Genomic DNA, 20,400 nt, shown 5'->3' with positions numbered 1-20,400 from the left:
GAGAAACCAGAGAGAAGGGCTTGGGCCCATGGGCTGGGGACACAGCCAGAAAGAACCCTGGGAGGAGAGGAGAGGCAGGGGTTGCATGTTCCCTAGAGGGCCTCCCCCTTCCTCCCATCACCATCGCCATCCAGAGCACCCTCCCACAGCATTCCCTACAAAGCATCCCTCACCCGTCCCCAGCCCAAGGCTGTCTTTCCAGGCTAACCCTGTTCTAACCCCTGGACTCAAGGCCATGGCTATGACATATGATGGCACCATTTATTGAGCACCTCCTTTGTGCCAGGACTCATGTGGAGCACTTGATATACTTTTCTCATTAAATCCTGTCAATTCTATGCATTTCATCAGATTGGTTCCATTATCATCTCCATTTTACAGGCAAGGATACTGAGCTTACAAAGTTTAAGTAACTTGTTCAAGGTCACGCTGTTGGTAAATGGCAGAGATTAGTGGTTAGTTTCAAGCTTTACCTCTTTGTTCTTCTGCCTTCAACAAAAACTTTGTTTGGCGCCCTGAGTTGGAAAGGGCCCAGGAAAGGTGGTTCTGAAACCACTTGCTAAAAGGTGGACTCTGCCCACAAAACCTGTTTTCTTCTAGAGCAGGTTTGGATGTTGACTTAATTAAACTCATCATGAGGCCTCTGGCCTGTGACTCCTCTCAAGGTTTCCAGTGGGCACTTGAAAACTCAGATCTGCTGCCCTTGTGATTGGCATCAAGCCTCCATCGGACAAGCCCCATCCTGGCTGACAGCGCCACCGCTGGGGCCGGGCTGGGGTGGGAGGAATCAGAAGGAAAGTGGCACAGCAGCACCCCAGAGCTCCAAGGGCTGGGGCCATGTAGGAGGTACAGCACTCTGCTCCTGCCAGCCAGACACAACTTCTCACCCCGAAACCATTTTGAATGTTGGGGTCGTGCAGTGAACACAGGGCAGGAGTTCAAGAATCACAGCTTGACTCCTGGTTCTGCTCTTGCCAAGTCTGTTAGCCTCCTCCTGCCTCTGCTAACTCTTGCAATAAACTGCACAACTGGGCCCTAGCTGGTTTGGTTCAGTGGATAGAACATCGGCCTGTGGACCAAAGGGTCCCGGGTTTGATTCCAGTCAAGGGCACGTTCCTTGGTTGCAGGCTTCTCCCTGGCCTGGGCCCTGGCTGGGGCTCAAGCAAGAGGCAACCAATCGATGTGTTTCTCTCACGTTGATGTATCTCTCTGTCTTTCCCTCTCTCTTTCACTCTCTCTAGAAGATCAATGGGAAAATATCCTCAGGTGAGGATTAACAAAAAAGTAAAAATAAATAAATAAATAGACTGCACATCTGGTGCCCACCTCATCATTGTCCTTGCGGAGGTAAGATAAGGCATGCAAATGGCCAGGCACACAGTAATAATAACTGTGACATTACATGCATTGTCTTATTTAATCATCTGAAGCAGAGGAAGGTTAAGTCATTTCCCCAAAGTTACTCGCTAGGAGGGAGTGGATCCAGGGCCCAAAGTCATGTGCTGGCTCCTTGCCAGGCCTCCTCAGTAAGCCCCCCACAAGGCCACTGCTGTTAAAAGCTCTCCCTCCTATAGCTGCAGTGGAAACCAATAATGGAAGATGAACCACAACAAGTTATCACCAGGATGGCTGCAAAGGAGTGAGTGACTTTAGCGACCATTTTCTATTGCTGCTCTGGGTGAGGGAGAGTTACACTGAAAGACTAAAACCAAGCACTGTGAGTCAGCCTTAGGGCTAGTCAGCTGCCCTCCCTCCGCCCACCCAGGAGAGCAGGCCCACTATGGAGACGCCTCATGTCTGGAATTAAGAGCTAAAAAGAACCAAGTCACCACAGGAAAGTAGAAGAAAGAACACCAAACAAATGGAGGGAGAGAGGTGCCAGGTGGCAAGGCTGGGCTGGGCACTAACTTGTAGCAGAAGTTGGCATCGTGCTTATAGAACCGGCAGAGGTTCCCATCATCGGGGGGCGTGGCACAGAAGAAGATGGTTGGTGACAGGTTGTATCGGCCAATCTTGCAAAATTCATCGATTTCTCGGGGAGCACCAGGCTCGATGGCAACGCGATCACCTGGAGAGGAAAACAGGAGCAGGCACAGGGGGGCTGTGAGGGGGCACAGGCTCATGGGCAGATACCAGCGAGGAATAGCCAGGGTGTCCTAAGCAAGCCCAGGCCGTTAGTGCTTCCAAAGGAAACACAGGACACAGCACAGACACACTCTGGGAGAGAATGACCATCCCACTTCTCCACAGATGGGTCTGGTGTGCCCTTTTACTAACTCATGGACCAGACCAACCTTCCCTCCAGCTCCACAGCCACTTCCCAGCTTGGGAAACACAGAACCAGTTCCATCTCTAAGGAAGGCCAGCTCCACTTCCCGTCTCAAACTGCTGCAAAAGAGGTAGCTAGTGTGTGGAGTTTGCAGACACTTTTTTTCTTGACCTGTTTTGAAAACATGGGGCAAGGCCTTTACAAAAGCCATACAGTCTGGTTGTGTTTAGACAACAACTAGGAATCAACTGATTCCTGGTTAGCAGAAGCATTCAGGCAAACGACCCGCAGAGGCCTCCGACTCGGGTACAGCGGAGAGTGACACTCAGGCTTGTGAACCGCCCGCTCTATGGTACTTCTACTCTATGTCTCACTGGGTCTGCTTGGAAACCAAGCATTAGAATTGCTCTTCTCTCTTATTAGGAAAAATTTCAAGCACATCGCAAAGTTGAAAAACCTGTGCAGTGAACACCCAGATATCTTCCACCTAGATTCTTCAATTAACATTGAGCAACATTCACTTTATCACATACCCATCCATCCATCCATCATTTCAAAATAGGTTGCAGATATTAGTACACTTCACCCTTAAATACTTCAGCCTGCATAGCTGAAGGTAGAGTTCAATACTTGTTTATGGTTGTTTTTTAAGATAAAATTTTGATGTTGATGAAATGCACAAATGTTGAGTGGCTCACCAGATAAATTTTGATGGATGCATTCACCTGTGTGATGTGAACCCCTGTCAAGACACAGAACATTGCCACTGTCTTGGAAATGTCATTTCTTTGTGTTCCTTCCCAGTCAATCCCCACCTCCCCCCAAGAGGGGTGTACTAGTGGTATTAGGGCCCTCCTGAGCCTGAACAATGTGCTGTTAGCAGCCAGAGAAGAGCCCTGGGAGGTCTGCCTTTTACTAAGTGGTGATACATTAGGCCATTTCTTGTGTTTTTGTGTTAAATATACCCAGAGAATAGTGTAGAGTCCAGGTATGTAGTTAATGCTCATTAAAATAGTGTTGGTGGCCGGGCTGGTGTGGCTCAGTGGTTGAGCATCGACCTATGAACCAGGAGGTTGAGGTTTGATTCCCAGTCAGGGCACATGCCCAGGTTTCAGGCTCGATCCCCAGTGGGGGGCATGCAGGAGGGAGCCGATCAATAATTCTCTCTCATCATTGATGTTTCTGTCTCTCTCCCTTCCCCTCTCTGAAATCAATAAAATAATATATTTTTTTAAAAGATAGATGGCCTGTCCTGACTGATTTGGCTCAGTGGATAGAGCATTGGCCTGAGGACTGAAGGGTCTCAGGTTTGATTCCGGTCAAGGGTATGTACCTTGGTTGTGGGCACATCCCCAGTAGGGGCTGTGCAGGAGGCAGCTGATCGATGTTTCTCTCTCATCGATGTTTCTAACTCTCTATCCCTCTCCCTCCCTCTCTGTAAAAAGTCAATAAAATATATTTTTTAAAAAAGATAGATGGAGGAGAACCAAGATGGCGGCATAGGTTAACGCCGGAGTTTGCTGCCTTGAACAACTACTTCAAAAGTGAAACTAAAAGACGGAACGAACATCACCCAGAACCACAGGAACGCTGGCTGAGTGGAAGTCCTACAACTAGGAGGAAAGAGAAACGCATACGGACACTCAGAGGAGGCGCAGTGCTGAAGTCAAATTCTGAGGTGCGGAATGCGCGGAGCGGGCTGGCGGCGGAGGGCACGGTTGGCGTTTTCAATTGGGAGGGAGTCGCAGACTCTGAGCTCCAGATACCGGCGAGTCTTTAGGGACCCAGACTCAAACGGGAGAAGCGGGACTGTCTGGCTTCGGTCAGAGCGAGTGCTGCTTTCTCTCCGAGGTTTGCAGTGGTCACTGGGACTCAGAGAGGCAGAGCCCCTGGGGACAGGACTGAGAGCCGCCATAACTGCTCTCTCCGGCCCACCCTGTTGATCCTGTGCGACCCGCCCCGCCCAAGCCCTGCACAGAGGCATTTGCCGGATAGCCTCAGGCAAAGGCTAGATTAGCACCTCCCTAGAGGACAGAAGTTCTCTCACTCCAGACACAGCTGATTCTCATAGCCACTTGGCCTGGAGGTCAAACCCTCCCTGGTATTAGCTACAACAATCAAGGCTTAACTACAAGACTGCGCACAAAGACCACTAGGGGGTGCACCAAGGAAGCATAACAAAATGCGGAGACAAAGAAACAGGACAAAATTGTCAATGGAAGATATAGAGTTCAGAACCACACTTTTAAGGTCTCTCAAGAACTGTTTAGAAGCCGCCGATAAACTTAATGAGATCTACAAGAAAACTAATGAGACCCTCGATGTTATGTTGGGGAACCAACTAGAAATTAAGCATACACGGACTGAAATAACGAATATTATACAGACTCCCGACAGCAGACCAGAGGAGCGCAAGAATCAAGTCAATGATTTGAAATGTGAGGAAGCAAAAAACACCCAACCAGAAAAGCAAAATGAAAAAAGAATCCAAAAATGCTAGGATAGTGTAAGGAGCCTCTGGGACAGCTTCAAGCGTACCAACATCAGAATTATAGGGGTGCCAGAAGATGAGAGAGACCAAGATATTGAAAACCTATTTGAAGAAATAATGACAGAAAACTTCCCCCACCTGGTGAAAGAAATGGACTTACAGGTCCAAGAAGCGCGGAGAACCCCAAACAAAAGGAATCCAAAGAGGACCACACCAAGACATATCATCATTAAAATGCCAAGAGCAAAAGACAAAGAGAGAATCTTAAAAACAGCAAGAGAAAGAAACTCAGTTACCTACAAGGGAATACCCATATGACTGTCAGCTAATTTCTCAACAGAAACTTTGCAGGCCAGAAGTGAGTGGCAAGAAATATTCAAAGTGATGAATGCCAAGAACCTACAACCAAGATTACTTTATCCAGCAAAGCTATCATTCAGAATTGAAGGTCAGATAAAGAGCTTCACAGATAAGGAAAAGCTAAAGGAGTTCATCACCACCAAACCAGGATTATATGAAATGCTGAAAGGTATCCTTTAAGAAGAGGAAGAGGAAGAAAAAGGTAAAGATACAAATTATGAACAACAAATATGCATCTATCAACAAGTGAATCTAAGAATCAAGTGAATAAATAATCTGATGAACAGAATGAACTGGTGATTATAATAGAATCAGGGACATAGAAAGGGAATGGACTGACTATTCTTGGGGGGGAAAGGGGTGAGGGGGATGTGGGAAGAGACTGGACAAAAATCGTGCACCTATGGATGAGGACAGTGGGTGGGGAGTGAGGGCAGAGGGTGGGGCGGGAACTGGGAGGAGGGGAGTTATGGGGGGGAAAAAAGAGGAACAAATGTAATAATCTGAACAATAAAGATTTAATTAAAAAAATATATATATATTAAAAATAAATAAAAATAAATAAAAGCGAAAAAAAAGATAGATGGCCTGATTGTATATAAATATTGTATATATTGATTGTATATAGATCAATAAATGCCTTAGATTTATTGATTCTTTAATATTTATGTTTAAATTTTATAAACAAGTATATCAAGAACTACTCAAGGAGTGGTTTTATTCTTTCTAGATTAGTTGATGAGAGCTTCAAGTCAAAGTTAGCAAATGAAACAATTACATAAAAATTTTGTATTCTAAAAGACGGTACCCACAGAAATCCCTGTGACCACTAAGATGTGACCTTCTATCTGTATGTCTCTTCCTTCTATGCCCTCTACTTTCTCCGCTGCCCAGTGAACTTTCTCCAAACTATGCTTTTAGCGTTGACAATGAATTCTCCAACTTAGTGCTCAAGATCTTCCATAATTAGGTGGAGTTTATATTATTCAGTTTTGTCTTCTAATTATTATTACATAATAACAACAATAATACAACTCACAGTTGTATGGTGCTTTTTAAGGAGGGACTTTTGCACAGATTATGCAAATTATCATCCCACCTAACTGCCCAAGACAGAACCTCTGCTCTGAGCAGCACAGAGTTTAACAACAGATATAAAACTCTTGCCTCCGTAATTTTATTATGTTGTTCCTCTTAACTGGAATATTAGCTTCTGATCTCTTCAGAAATTCAAATACAAAACCTTTCTCAAGTCTCCACATGCTGGGCAGCCCAGTGACTCTGCACACTTTTTCTAGTGTCAGAAAGACCAAGGCAGGCATCCTAGCTCTAAGGCTAACTAGTGTATGACCCCAGGCAATCTCCATGCTTCACTTTCTTCATCTGGAAAAATAATGCCTATCTTGTAGAGTTGTTTCAAGAACAAAGTAAGTAGTTTTATGGGCAAGTATTTAACATGGAGAATAACAATATTAAATCAATAAATGTTATCTGCCCTTTCAGAATTATTATTGTGGGTTTGTTTTGTTTTGTTTTGTTTTTGTTAATCCTCGCCCGAGGATATGTTTCCATTGATTTTTAGGGAGTGGAAGAGAGAAGGAAAGAGAGAAACACATCAGTTGGTTGCCTCTTGCACCGGCCCCAAACAGAGCCCGGGTGAGGGAGGAACCTGCAACTAAGGTACCTGCCCTTGACAGGACTCAAATCTGGGACACTTTGGTCTGCAGGCCGATGCTCTATCCACTGAGCTAAACAGGCTAGGGCTCATAATATTATTGTTAAATGTCTGGCTCAAAGACAGACCTATCTGCTCCATGAACCTTCCTAACACACTTGTGTCCGTGACAAATGCCTTTCTTTGAACTTCTAGAGCCCATTCTTTACTGGTTTCACCACTTCACCCTATGGGCTTGTTCTCTAATTGTTGGTATATATATCCTGGTGTCTGGTCTCCCCAAGTAGATCAAAGCATCCAAGGATCTTATCTTCTCCTTTTTCTATAGCCCTCAAAGCACCTGGTACAGGCTGGATCTATTGTCGACACTGACTAAGCACCTGTTATAACTTAAATTTAGAGGCACCCCCCCACACACACACACACACACACACTTCTTGTTATGACATATATTTAGAAACCTTGTCTCACAGGTGAGAACCAATCAGTGACTGTTTAGAAGCTATGAACCTTCCACATTGGAAGAACCCTGCAAAAACTCAGGGGGTTTCTCAACTTTACCGATGATAGAGGGCCTGACTTAACATTCCTGAATGAGACACATGTCTAGCTTCTTCAGAGCTGGTCTATCTCTCCCTATGTAACTGGGCTCAGAGAGCTTTCTAACTAACATAGGACGGCACCTCCTACCAACCTCCCCCATCCTCCAAATAATCTAACATTATCTCCAGACTATATAGTGGCCTCATCAGGAAAGGAAGGTTAAAGCCAACAGCTAGCTATGCTAAGACAGCTTGGATTTAATTCACTGTGTTGGGGAATATATCATAGTCTGCCTCAGCCAAGAATTCCTCCCTCTGAGAGCATGAATTAAGCAAATCTAGAAACATATTGGTGGTTTTCTAGTCATCCAATAAAATCAAAGATTGCTTTGCAGGCCCTGGTTGCTAGTATGTGGAGGCATATTGTGGTTCCTGGGCCTGGAACGCTTTCCCCACCCTGGTACCTGGCTTATTTCTTACTTGCCTGCTTGGCTTAATTGTCCCTTCCTCAGACAAGCCAGGGGTCTGAGTAAAATACACCAATTGCACCCTGTTTTCTTCTCTGCTGTCCTCAACACAATTGTAATTAAGTAACTATCTGTGTGTTCCAGCTCTGTCTCCCACTGTGGAAGGTTAAGGTCCATGTGTTTCGGGACCAAGGCTGTCTTGCTGACTGTTGCATCCCAGTGTTTAACAGGGACCCCGGCCCCGAGAAAGCATGCATAGATATTGATGTTGAATGAATAAATTAATCCATTAGCTGAAGGGCTTTGCTCACCTTGTTGTAGGTGCTTTACCAATGACCCCACTTTCACAACTGTTCCTGATGCTTCATGACCCAGAACCATTGGCTTTTTCACAATAAAATCCCCAATTCGACCATGCTGCCAGTAGTGGACATCTGAGCCGCAGATTCCAACAGAATGCATCTTCAGCAGCACCTCTGATAAGAAAAAGGAGACGGAGAAAACAAGTGAAGGCGGGAACAACCCTTCTATTACCCTGAGGCGATTCTCTAGATCAGTGGTTCTCAACCTTCCTAATGCAGCGACCCTTTAATACAGTTCCTCATGTTGTGGTGACCCCCAATTTCATTGTTACAAATTGAAAATAATTAAAGCATAGTGATTAATCACAAAAACAATATGTAATTATATATGTGTTTTCTGATGGTCTTAGGCAACCCCTGTGAAAGGGTCGTTTGACCCCCAAAGGGGTCGCGACCCACAGGTTGAGAACCACTGCTCTAGATGAAGGAGAGGGCTTGGCTTCAAAGGCCAAGTACACAATTTAGGCCACAGAGGAAGGCAAGCTAAACAGTAACCCTGATTGAGTCTTGCAAGGCAAGAAAGCTTCCACAGAGTAAAATAACTGCATATGAGGGTTAACTCTATGTGCCAAGCTGGCTAGACTATGGTGCCCAGTTGTTTGGTCAATCGCTAGATGTGGCTGTAAAGGTATTTTTCAGATGTGATTAATATTTAAGATATGGAAACAACCTAAATGCCCATCAATGGGTAAATGGATAAAGAAAATGTAGTACATATACATAACAGAATATTATTCAGCCATAAAAAAGGACATGTTGCCATTTGCAAGAACATGGATAGACCTTCAGGGCATTATGCTAAGTGAAGTAAGTCAGACAGAAAAAGGCAAATACCAAGTGATCTCATTAATATGATATTGTAGAATCTAAAAAACCCAGGAACAACAACAACAACAACAACAAAAATAAGCTCACAGATACATAGAACAGATTGGTGGTTGCCAGAGGCAGAGGGTAGGGGATAGATGAAATGGGTGAAGAAAGTCAAAAGGCACAAACTTTCAGTTGCGAAATAAGTCATGAAGACCTAATGTACAGCATAGTAACTATAAGTAATAATCGGTGTTATCTGAAAGATGCCAAGAGAGTAAATCGTAGAAGTTTTCATCACAAGAAAAAACTGTAACTACATGAGGTGATGAATGTTAACTAGACATTGTGATGATCACTTCACAATAGATACAAATCTGAATCGTTATGTTTAACACCCAAAACTAACATAATGTTGTATATCAATTATACCTCAATTTTTAAAAACAAATAATCATTAGACTTTTTGTAAAGCAGATTATTCTCCATAATGTGGATATGCCTCATTCAATCAGTTGAAGTCCTTAAAAAAACAAGATTGAGGTTTTCTGAAGCTCAAGACTGTGACATTTTACCTAAATTTCCAGATTGCTGGTCAACCCTACAAACTTCAGATTTGCCAGCCCCAATAATCATGTGAGCCAATTCTTTATTTTTTATTTTTTGATATTTTATTCATTTTTTACAGAGAGGAAGGGAGAGATAGAGAGTTAGAAACATCGATGAGAGAGAAACATCGATCAGCTGCCTCCTGCACACCTCCTACTGGGGATGTGCCCGCAACTAAGGTACATGCCCTTGACTGGAATCGAACCTGGGACCCTTCAGTCCTCAGGCCGACACTCTATCCACTGAGCCAAACCAGCTAGGGCATGAGCCAATTCTTTTAAAATAGATCTTCCCCCTGCCTTCTGTATACATGTATAATAAATCTATACAACAAATCTCTCTCGGTTCAGTTTCTCTGAAGAACTCTAATTCACTGCATAAATAAGATATTATTAGGAGGAAGAAATTTATTAATCATGTAATAGAAAAAACTATTTTCTAGGAGATAACTGTTACTAGACAATTAATAGACTTTGCCTGATTCTTATCTTATGAAAGGGAGACTGGCAGAATCTAGGCTTGGCAACACTTCAGGAGCTATCAAGCTATGTTTTCATGCCTGTGGTTTTGTTAACAACAGCCGTGTTAATTTAAGCCACTCAAATATTTCAACTGGCATTTCAACCTTCATAGGTTTGACTATAGTGAGATTTGGTGGTATTGTTGTTGTCCGTTTTCCAAGTTTAAAATAATAATAGTACTAAGCCCCTTTGCTAAAATAAGTCCTAAAGGATTACTGGCCTAGTCTGACTGAGATGACCATGTTACAAGTATCTCCCTGAGAAAAACAAAGAGAACTACAGCTGTGCTGTGCACTCAGGTGTCTTACACTGTCCTTGCCACCAACCTGAGGTGATCCACCAGGTGTGGCTCTGTAGAACTTTCTCCACTTTTGGTTTGGGTGAACATAGTAAGAAATGGCAGGGTGAATTCTGAAATCTAAGGTAGGGAAAAGTCATTTGAGTTAGAAAAATTATCTCAGAATTTCCTCTCTTGAAGTTACCAATTTGTAATAAGAGGTTAAATTCGACTTGCTAGCCCGGCTAGTGTGGCTGGTAGTTGAGCATCAATCCATAAACCAAGAGGTCATGGTTTGACTCCCAATCAGGGCAGCACATGCCCAGGTTGTGGGCTCAATCCACAGCAGATGGTGTGCAGGAGGCAGCCAATCAATGATTCTCATCATTAATGTTTCTCTCTTTCCCTCTTTCTCAAATCAATAAAAACATTTTTTTTAAAAAAAAACTTACTTGCTAGAACTCTAGCTGAAATGTACCATTGTTTCCCCTTCCAATTCAGGGACAGAAAGAGGCAAGAAAGTGAGAGCAGAACGCTGCCTCCAGGAGAAAAGCAGTACCAGGATCCTTTGAGTCAAAGGCAGCCCTTGTTTGGCCACCTCTAGAATCAACACCAACTTTTCAGGACACAGTGAGCTGTCTCTTTCACTTCTCTAACAATGATATCTTGGTGAAAACACTTAAGTCCTAGATATACATTACTTGCTAAATACTGATAGAAACAGCTCTTGTCTGTAAACCAATAACCTAACTGACCTTTGAGTAGCAAAGCTCTGGGAACTCCAGGAACGCTTCCTTCAAGCTGATGTTCACGCAGAAGCTACAGTTGTGGGGTAAGGTGGGACAGCACATCCTAACTCATCAAGGACAGAAAGGGGACCTGACTGACTGGATGTGAGATCAGCTATCTGTAGACACCCTGCCCCTTGCTCTCAGCCTTATTGACAGATCACCAAGTGGAAACTCCAGGGATGGGAGGGATTGGAAAACTGTCAGCAGGGATCTGCCTTAGTCAATAGGGTGGCATGACTTGCCCAGGTAGACACCACCCAGGAAACATGTGTGTCATTTCAGCCACAGGCTTGCACAGTGAGAGGCTAGAATGGAACAAAGGTGGTGGAACCCTGCCCCAGTGTGCACACCCACTTTCGGCACCTGGATGATTAGGGCAGTGGGGCAGGGTTCCATGCAGCCCCTCCCATAACCCACTGGACAGGTCCTGGTCTTCCTGGCATGATACTCCCTTTTCTGACCAAAACATTAAGTTCTGCAGTCTCATTCCTTTTCAAAATTTGGATTCTGCCACCCAAATAGTAGCTTATAGTGGGTATAGAGTATCCCAAGGTCAAAAGAACAATTCTGCGTTTGGTCCATAAGATGTTTTATGCTCAAAAGTCAGTAGTCTGATATGGTAACTCTTCTCATTCTACCACTGTCTGTTTTATTGCATCAGCCAAGTGGAGTGTATCCAATTATGCTGTGGACAGTGGATGAGGTGGAGCCTAACAAAAGCATAGCTTTAAATAGAGGCAAAAGTATAAATTGTAGCAGAAGAGGGTGAGGGAGCAATGCCCATGTGACTCCAGGGGAAATAAGAAAATATGTTGAATATCCCAAGGACCTACCATTTGGGCCTGGTTCAGGAATAGGGTAGTTCTCCTAAAGAAAATAAAACAGAAAAATCATTTAGCATGCATAATAAATTTACCTTATGAACATTTTCACTTTTAAAAAAATTAAAGTGGCGTTTCATTCAAATGTTTCTTTTTAGAGTTAACACAGGCTCAGGCCATACCGTTGCTGGGCGGCTGCCAGAGGGGCTACACTGAATAGTGCTGCACTCACATCACTCAACGATGCACTTTGCCTAGGGCTCAAAGAAAAGTATGCTGTATGTATCCCCAGGTGAAAGGAAGTTTGGGCTGCCACCTAGATTTGCATTCCTTATCAGCTCCTTCTCTCCTGAAAACACACTGTTAGATACAGATTTGTTTGGTCTGGCAAACTAGGGCAGGGAAAGTTAGAGGGTGTTTCCAGCAGCTACATGAGAGCAGCTCCAAGGGCTGAAAAAGTGTGAAGCTACTCTTTTCCCTCCACACCAGGGCACAGACCAACACTTGGCCCTCTCTTTCAAAACACCCTTTGTGGAGTTTTAGAGGTCCTCTGGGAATACATGGGACCTGTTCACAGGTTCAAAAAGCAGATTATTTCCGTGTTCACAGCTATTATTTATTTTAGAGAGAGGAAGGGAAAAAGAGAAAAATTGATTTGTTGTTCCATTTATTTATGCATTTCTTGGCTGATCCTTGTATGTGCCCTGACTGGAGATCAAACCCACAAACTTGGCATATTGGGACAATGCTCCAACCAACTGAGCTACCCAGCCAGGATACAGCTATTATTATTATTTTCCCTCAATGTCAACTGGCTAGGAAATTCCTCGTGATGAGGAAAGACAGTGAGGGGGCAAATCCAAGTGGTTATTTTATTAACTAGAGGCCCAATACACGAAATTCGTGCAAGGGTATGCCTCCGTGGCCCCGGCTGCCTCACGGCCCTGCCCCCCTCCCACAGGTCATTCCAGGTCATTCTGCCATCCGGTCTAATTAGCATATTAGCTCTGTATTATATAGAATTCTTTGAATGCAGCCTAAAAGAGGAAGAAGGGATATAAAATGTTCACAGCACCTACTACGTGCCAGACAGTGTTCTGGGCTTTACACACATCATGGCACATGGTCCTCACCGTAGCCCATAATTTGCAGATGAGAAACCTGAGGCTGGGAAGTTCAATAATTTGGTCAAAATCATACTGCCAGAGTGGATATATCAGGGCTAACCCCAGGTGTGTCTGATTCCCAAGCCTGCTTCAATGCATCCCACTGCACCCCAAGGTGGAATATGCCTTTTCTCCTTCAGGGGAGGTGACGCAAGGAGCCATCTATTGGGTGACGAAGGAGGTCGGGGCTGGGCCACACACAGAGCACTCAAAGCTTCCCCAAGATGCTTTCATAGGTAGCAATACACAACATGGGGCTATTTAGCTCACAAGATAATAACCTTAATGCCAAAGACCATGCCTTCAATCTCTTCAGAACCAGGTAGTGTTCTGCCCCAAACCTGGTGTTCTTATACTGGTTAAATATCTATTCTCCCTAACAGCGTTTCCACGGAAGGTCTGAGGTTCTCGCTCATCTCAGATTACCAGCCCTTTCTGTTGAAGTAGCTCAGTGCTACTTTGAACTCCTTGCCTCCAGTGAAACCAAGCCCAAAGTGATCACGCTAACGCTGACCAACTGCTTTGTATCCGGTTCTGTGCTAAGTGCTGTACATGCATCACCTCGTTTAACCCTCACAGCAGCCTATGTGGTACCTTCTGTTATCTCATTTTCCATATGATGAGACTGAGAAGGGTGAGACTTAGCCAACTGCCCATGGTACCGCTAAGGCAGTAAATGGTAGGGCTGCCTGATGTGGGCAGAGGGGCTCATGGCAGTTTTTCATCTCTTCATAATTTAAACCAGCTACATCTGCAAGGAAGGAAGACAGACGTGAGGGAGGGAGGGAGGGAAAGAAGCGGGCAGAGAATCCATTTAGAAATGGGCAACTCAGGATAGCTATCACCAAAATCTTTTTCAAAGAAGTTGCTGGTCCCACACCTGACATTATACAACAACAGGGACTGCTGTATAGTTGTTTCAGTGATACTGAGTGAAATTTTTTAAACTGCAGGTTAAAACAGGCCTTTATTTCAAACATGGAAATGCACCCCATTCTGCCCCCTAAAGGCACTAGTAGGAAACTTCTCAGGTATGGAGAAAATTCCTCAGCATACTTTTCGTAGCTTGCCTCCAGCCAGGCTAGGCCTGAACACCCCATTTGAGAGTGGAGAGGGGGTAAGATTCCAGCTCACAGCAGCTGTTGGGCATGCGGAGCAGGCCCTGGGTGTCACCAGACATTACTACCGTAGATATTTGCTGGAGTTAACAGAAGGGACCAGCTTTGACCTTCCCACAGGAGCAAGACTGCAGTGACCTTCCCAGACACTAGGGGGTGCTGCGCCAATAGCCTGGTTTTTCTTGAGTAGCAAAAGACACTTTATGATGAAGCGATTATTATTTTTTAAATATTATTTTTTATTGATTTCAGAAATGAAGGGAGAGATAGAAACATCAGTGATGAGAAAGAATCATTGATTGGCTGCCTCCTGCAAGTCCCACACTGGGGATTGAGCCCGCAACCCTGGCATGTGCCCTGACTGGGAATCAAACAGTGATGTCCTGGTTCATAGGTTGATGCTCAACCACTGAACCATGTCGGTTGGGCTTTATGGAGAATCAACTTTCCTTTTATGCCCTTTTTCTTGCTGACTCTCATCACCCTTACAACTCAGCTTGGCTCCTGACTCCCCTCTCAGCAGGAGACATGCCACCTGAGCACAAGACCATGTTAAAGATCAGCCCTTAAATTTGTAAGTATCAGCCCAAGCCCAGCTGTGGCGCTCACAGAGTATTAGAAAGTTATCACAGCATGGTTACTAACAAAACCTTGCTTTTTGTTCATGGTTCCTTGTTTTTTGTTGGTGATGTTGGCTACAATCCTGTTTACTCAATCTCCTTTTCTTTCTCAGGTTTTGATGGTGATATTCTTTCATTTATCCTATTTCCCATTTATCAAAGTTTGTTAGGTCCTCTGATATCTGGAACTTTCACTCTTATTCCCAAGGCCCAATCAGGCACATTCAAGATTTCCTAAACCCAATTTCTTATCTGTGAGTCATAATAGCAAGAGATGAGTTGAGTAACTGTTCTTTATTGTGGTTATGTCAGTTTTCCAGCATTTTTTCACTTTAAGTCATAAATAGTCACTGCTGGAAGCCGATCCACCCTTGCTGCTTGACACAGTCGCTGCAGGGAAGAAACATCTGCACAGCTTATGTTTCAAGGGACCTGGCGTATATGACATATGTTTGCTCCCCCTCTTAAGCGCTATGTGTTTTAAACAGACCACCTCCCCGAGAAAGGTTGTTTCCCCAGGTTAGGGGTTAACAGGACTAAGGAAGAGAATAAATCAGTAAATCCCCCTAGTGTTACAGAAATACCATGTACTACTTATGAATAACTTGGACTAAGACTGTTGGCAATAAATTGGGGACTTGTTGGGCCCACATCCCTAGGGGTCTGCCCACCAGGGAAAGCACCAAAGCCTATACCCCTGGAGACCCACTGACACAGGGCAGTCCCAGGGAAGGCAAGCAGCGAGGCTGGGAGGACATAACCTTTACTGGGTAGGATAAACTCCTTCAGTCACTTCCTTGTAGCTTATCAGTAGAGCAATAGAATAGTGACCTCAGAATAACCCTTATAATGGAACACAGAGATTAACCTAGACATTATTAAAATCAACAGAACTAGATAGAGACAGGATTATGAAAATGAAACTAGGAACTGTAGAAGGTTTCCCGAAACATACCATGATGTAATTATAGAGGCATGCTTATGGTATCAAATAGTATAAATATAGATGATATAGAACAATAAAGAGAGAACCCAACCATGCTGATCAACTGAACGCTGCCTCTGTGTCCTTCCTTCTTCGCAGACTCCGTCCACACCTTTGGGAACCCCTGGACCTGATGGGGCTGGACCGCAACAGTTCACATACATATTCTCCCTTCTATCCCCTTGAGGTCTTCCCATTTTACCCTCTTCCCCCGCACCCCCCCCCCTCACCTGAATAAATCATGGAAATACTGGGGGAATATGTAATCACCTCAGGTGCCTCTAGCATCCTAAATGTTATCTTGCCTTTCCTAAATATAGTTTCTCAAATTAGCCTAAATATGTTTTTAAATATATCTTAATGGTCCCCTTTCCTCTACTTCTGCTGGAACATCTGAGTTCACACCCTCTGTATATTTTGCATGGGGTGTAGCACTGGTCTCAACATGAGAAGAAATCAGAAGAAAGTGCCTTTTCCCTCCTCCAGCCAACCTGAGTGGTGCAGTGCAGACCCTAGAATCGCCTGTCCATGTACAAACCCAGGCTCCCTGCCACCAGCTCTGTGACCTCGGGGTAATTACATAACCTCTTTGTGCCCTGAATTTTGTCCTCTGTTTAATGAAGATAATCATAAAAGAGAGTGCCCAACTCAGAGTAAATAGACAGCTTGTTACAAAAGAAAACCAAAGTTCTTTTCCTATAATTAGCTCCCAGTATGGTTGAACCAGCTCTGGACAACCTCGTCCTTTTCCTTTTGAAAGGGCAAAGCTTTTATTGTTTGGGAGAAAAGTTGTATTTCCCTTGTTTTCTTTCTTTTAAAAAAATATTTTTATTGATTTCAGAGAGGAAGGGAGAAGGAAAGAGAGAAACAGCAATGATAAGAAAGAATCATTGATCGGAGATCATCTGGCCCCCACTGGGGATCGGGCCCACAACCAGGGCATGTGCCTTGACCAGAAATTGAACCACGATCTCCTGGTTCATAGGTTGACACACACTGAGCCACGCCCAGTCGGGCTGTGTTTCCCTTGTATCCATGTCACTACTAGAGAATTTGACTGCTCCTTTAAAGGCTGGGATATAGCCCCAACCGGTTTGGCTCAGTGGATAGAGCGTCAGCCTGCGGACTGAAAGGTCCCGGGTTCTATTCCAGTCAGGGGCATGTACCTTGGTTGCCGGCACATCCCCAGTAGGGGTGTGCAGGAGGCAGCTGATGGGTGTTTCTCTCTCATCGATGTTACTCTCTATCCCTCTTCCTTCCTCTCTGTAAAAAGTCAATAAAATATATTTTTAAAAAATAAAAATAAAATAAAATAAATAAAGACTGGGAAATGAAAGAATGTGAGGTTAAGATGCCAGCAATGTTTTGGGCTTCATTCTATCTATTGTAAATAAGATGTAAAGCCACACCCCTGCCTCAGAGTGAGGGGCAACAGGCATAGCTCGAAGGTGGTCGTCCATGCCCCAGGTCCTCAAAGCCCACCTTCTCCCGCCTGCCAGGTCTCCTGTCAGCCAATTGGCTGGCTGTCCTGCACACTTAAGGAAAGCAGAGCAGGAGGCCTTATTTTTGCTCTCCTGCCCCGTCAATTTCCCTCCCTTAGAATGCCTAAAGGGTGTTTTGAGGGTGGGAGGAAAATCCAAAGGTTTCCCAGTTGGCCATTTTGTCCTAAGAGGCTTTGTTCTTGGCACTGGTCCTGGCAAATGGGATCAAAGTAGAAGGGTCAGACACGCTCCCAAAGTCCACCCAGCCAGTCTCCAGCCCGGGCTGTCGGTGCTCCAAGCCTCCTGAATTCTCAAACTCACTCTGTGCTCATTTGCTTACCTCCCAGGAACCATTTCACCACTAGGTGATCCCTCTCCTTCTTCAAGATCCCACAAGAGATGAGAAGTGAGGGGAAAGAGGCATTTGGAATGACTTCCTAATTCCCGTGGGAATTGGGGGAGATTTAGGTTTGGATGTGTTGGGATTGTGGTATTTGGGGACATCCAGGTGGGCTGTCTAGTAGGCATGAATCATGAACTCAGAATGAAACAAAAACCTGCAAGAAGGCTTCTCTATCCCCACGAGCTGGGAAGGTGATCCCTTCCTCTCTGAGCTTCCCCAGCACCTAGAACTGAATCCATGCAGGATGGGTAAAGGATTATTTAATCCTCAGCTGTGATGAATAAATAAACTTGAAAAATAATTTCCTCCTAATTCAAAACGTGTGAGCATAACCATACATGAACTTGCTAGACAATTATTTTTTCTTTTAGGTACAAAAATGATTATTTATTTAGAATGAGAAATAAAACCACAATGAATCACAAATGTTAAGAAAGCTGATAGTGATTTTCGAAGAGAAACCAGATGGCGGCATAAGTAAACACCTGAAATTGCTGCCTCGCACAACCACTTCAAAAATACAACTAAAAGACAAAACGGACATCATCCAGAACCCCAGGAAGGCTGGCTGAGTGGAAATTCTACAACTAGAAGGAAAGAGAAAAGCACACTGAGACTCAGAGAAGGTGCGGAAGTAAAGTGCAGAGGTAAAAAGGCGCATGTGGAAAGGGCTGGTAACTGAGGACGTGGTTGTCTTTTTCAATTGGGAGGGAGTCTCAAGCTCCCGACTGCTCTAAACTCCAGTTCCGGGCAAGTCTCTGGGGACCCACACTCATACAGGGAGAAACTGGACTGTCTGGCATCAGTCGGAACTCGAGGGCGGCTTTCTCTCAGAGGTGCTTGCAGCGATTACCGGGACACTGAGACTCGGGGCCTCTTAGGGTAGGACTGAGGATCAGCCATAGCTGTTTGCTCCACCCTGTTGATTCCCTGAGACCCTGCCCCACCCAAGCTGTGCTCAGAGGCTTTTGCATATGAAGGCCTGGCCCTTTGTAGTCTGAAAATTACCTAACAAACTGCAGCTGGGTCAGAGAGACCCAGAACATCCAAAAGAAGGCCCAAGGCCCCACAGCAGATTGCATTGCTTCACAGCTGGGCCTCATCTGGGCACCTCCAAACCCCAAACAAAGAAGAGGAATCTGCACATCTCTCCATAGCTCCTGCTGGGTAGCCTCAGGCAGAGGCTAAATTAGCATCTCCTTAGAAATCCAAGAGCCAGTGTACCCAGTGGTCAGAGTGGGACCATCCAGATTACAACTCCTCAGATCCATAAGGGACACACTCAGGGGGCAGACTCAGTGAGCACCAAAGCCCCACAAAAGCAAGTCTTGCCCAGAAGGGTGTCTCCAGCACAGAAGTTCTCCCACTGCAGACACATCTGATTCTCACAGCCAATTGGCCTGGAGGTCAATTCCTCCCAGTGATACCTACAACAATCAAGGCTTAACTACAACAAGACTGTGCACAAAGGGATGCACCAAGAGTGTCCACCTCAGGTAATTGCGGAGGCTGAGCCACTGGGCCCTAGAGGACACCTAGCACAGAAAGCCACTCTATCAACACAGGGAAGCATAAAAAATGCGGAGACAAAGAACAGGTCACAAATGACAGAAATGGAGGAAAGCAAACTACTGGATATAGAGTTCAAAACCACACTTTTAAGGTTTTTCAAGAATTTTCTAGAAACCGCCGATAAATTTAGTGAGACCCTCAAGAAATCTAGTGAGACCCTCGAGGCTATGAAAAAGGACCAACTAGAAATTAAGCATACACTGCCTGAAATAAAGAATATTATACAGAGTTCCAACAGCAGACTAGAGGATCGCAAGAATCAAGTCAAAGATTTGAAATACGAAGAAGCAAAAAATCACCCAACCAGAAAAACAAAAAGGAAAAAAGAGCCCAAAAATATGAAGATAGTGTAAGGAGCTTCTGGGACAACTTCAAGCGTACCAATATTCGAATTATGGGGGTGCCAGAAGAGAGAGAGCAAGATATTGAAAACCTATTTGAAGAAATAATGACAGAAAACTTCCCCTACCTGGTGAAAGAAATAGACTTACAAGTCCAGGAAGCGCAGAGAACCCCAAACAAAAGGAATCCAAAGAGGACCACACCAAGACACATCATCATTAAAATGCCAAGAGCAAAAGACAAAGAGAGAATCTTAAAAACAGCAAGAGAAAGAAACTCAGTTACCTACAAGGGAATACCCATACGACTGTCAGCTGATTTCTCAACAGAAACTTTGCAGGCCAGAAGTGAGTGGCAAGAAATATTCAAAGTGATGAATACCAAGAACCTATAACCAAGATTACTTTATCCAGCAAAGCTATCATTCAGAATTGAAGGTCAGATAAAGAGCTTCACAGATAAGAAAAAGCTAAAGGAGTTCATCACCACCAAACCAGTATTATATGAAATGCTGAAAGGTATCATTTAAGAAGAGGAAGAAGAAAAAGGTAAAGATACAAATTATGAACACCAAGTACACATCTATCAACAAGCGAATCTAAAAATCAAGTGAATAAATAATCTGATGAACAGAATGAACTGGTAAATATAATAGAATCAGGGACATAGAAAGGGAATGGACTGACTATTCTTGGGGGGAAAGGGGTGTGGGGGGTGT

The 20,400-nt window shown here is 44.4% G+C and overlaps 1 protein-coding gene across 1 annotated transcript in view; it reads right to left on the bottom strand.

Moving 5' to 3' along the window:
* The window catches only part of SORD (sorbitol dehydrogenase), a 41,139-nt gene that overhangs the window by 16,005 nt on the left and 4,734 nt on the right, over window positions 1-20,400 (bottom strand). Inside the window, exons 2-4 of the mRNA XM_036300037.1 lie at window positions 12,008-12,041; window positions 8,116-8,280; window positions 1,909-2,068 (exon numbers count right to left, since the gene is read on the bottom strand). Of these exons, the coding sequence (XP_036155930.1) occupies window positions 1,909-2,068; window positions 8,116-8,280; window positions 12,008-12,041 (359 nt within the window). The remainder of the gene's footprint in view (window positions 1-1,908; window positions 2,069-8,115; window positions 8,281-12,007; window positions 12,042-20,400) is intronic.

Source organism: Myotis myotis, unplaced genomic scaffold, assembly GCF_014108235.1.
Source record: "Myotis myotis isolate mMyoMyo1 unplaced genomic scaffold, mMyoMyo1.p scaffold_m19_p_1, whole genome shotgun sequence".
NCBI lineage: Eukaryota > Metazoa > Chordata > Mammalia > Chiroptera > Vespertilionidae > Myotis > Myotis myotis.
The sequence above is the reverse complement of the archived record's forward strand: the minus strand, read 5'-3'. Positions and strand labels throughout refer to the sequence as shown.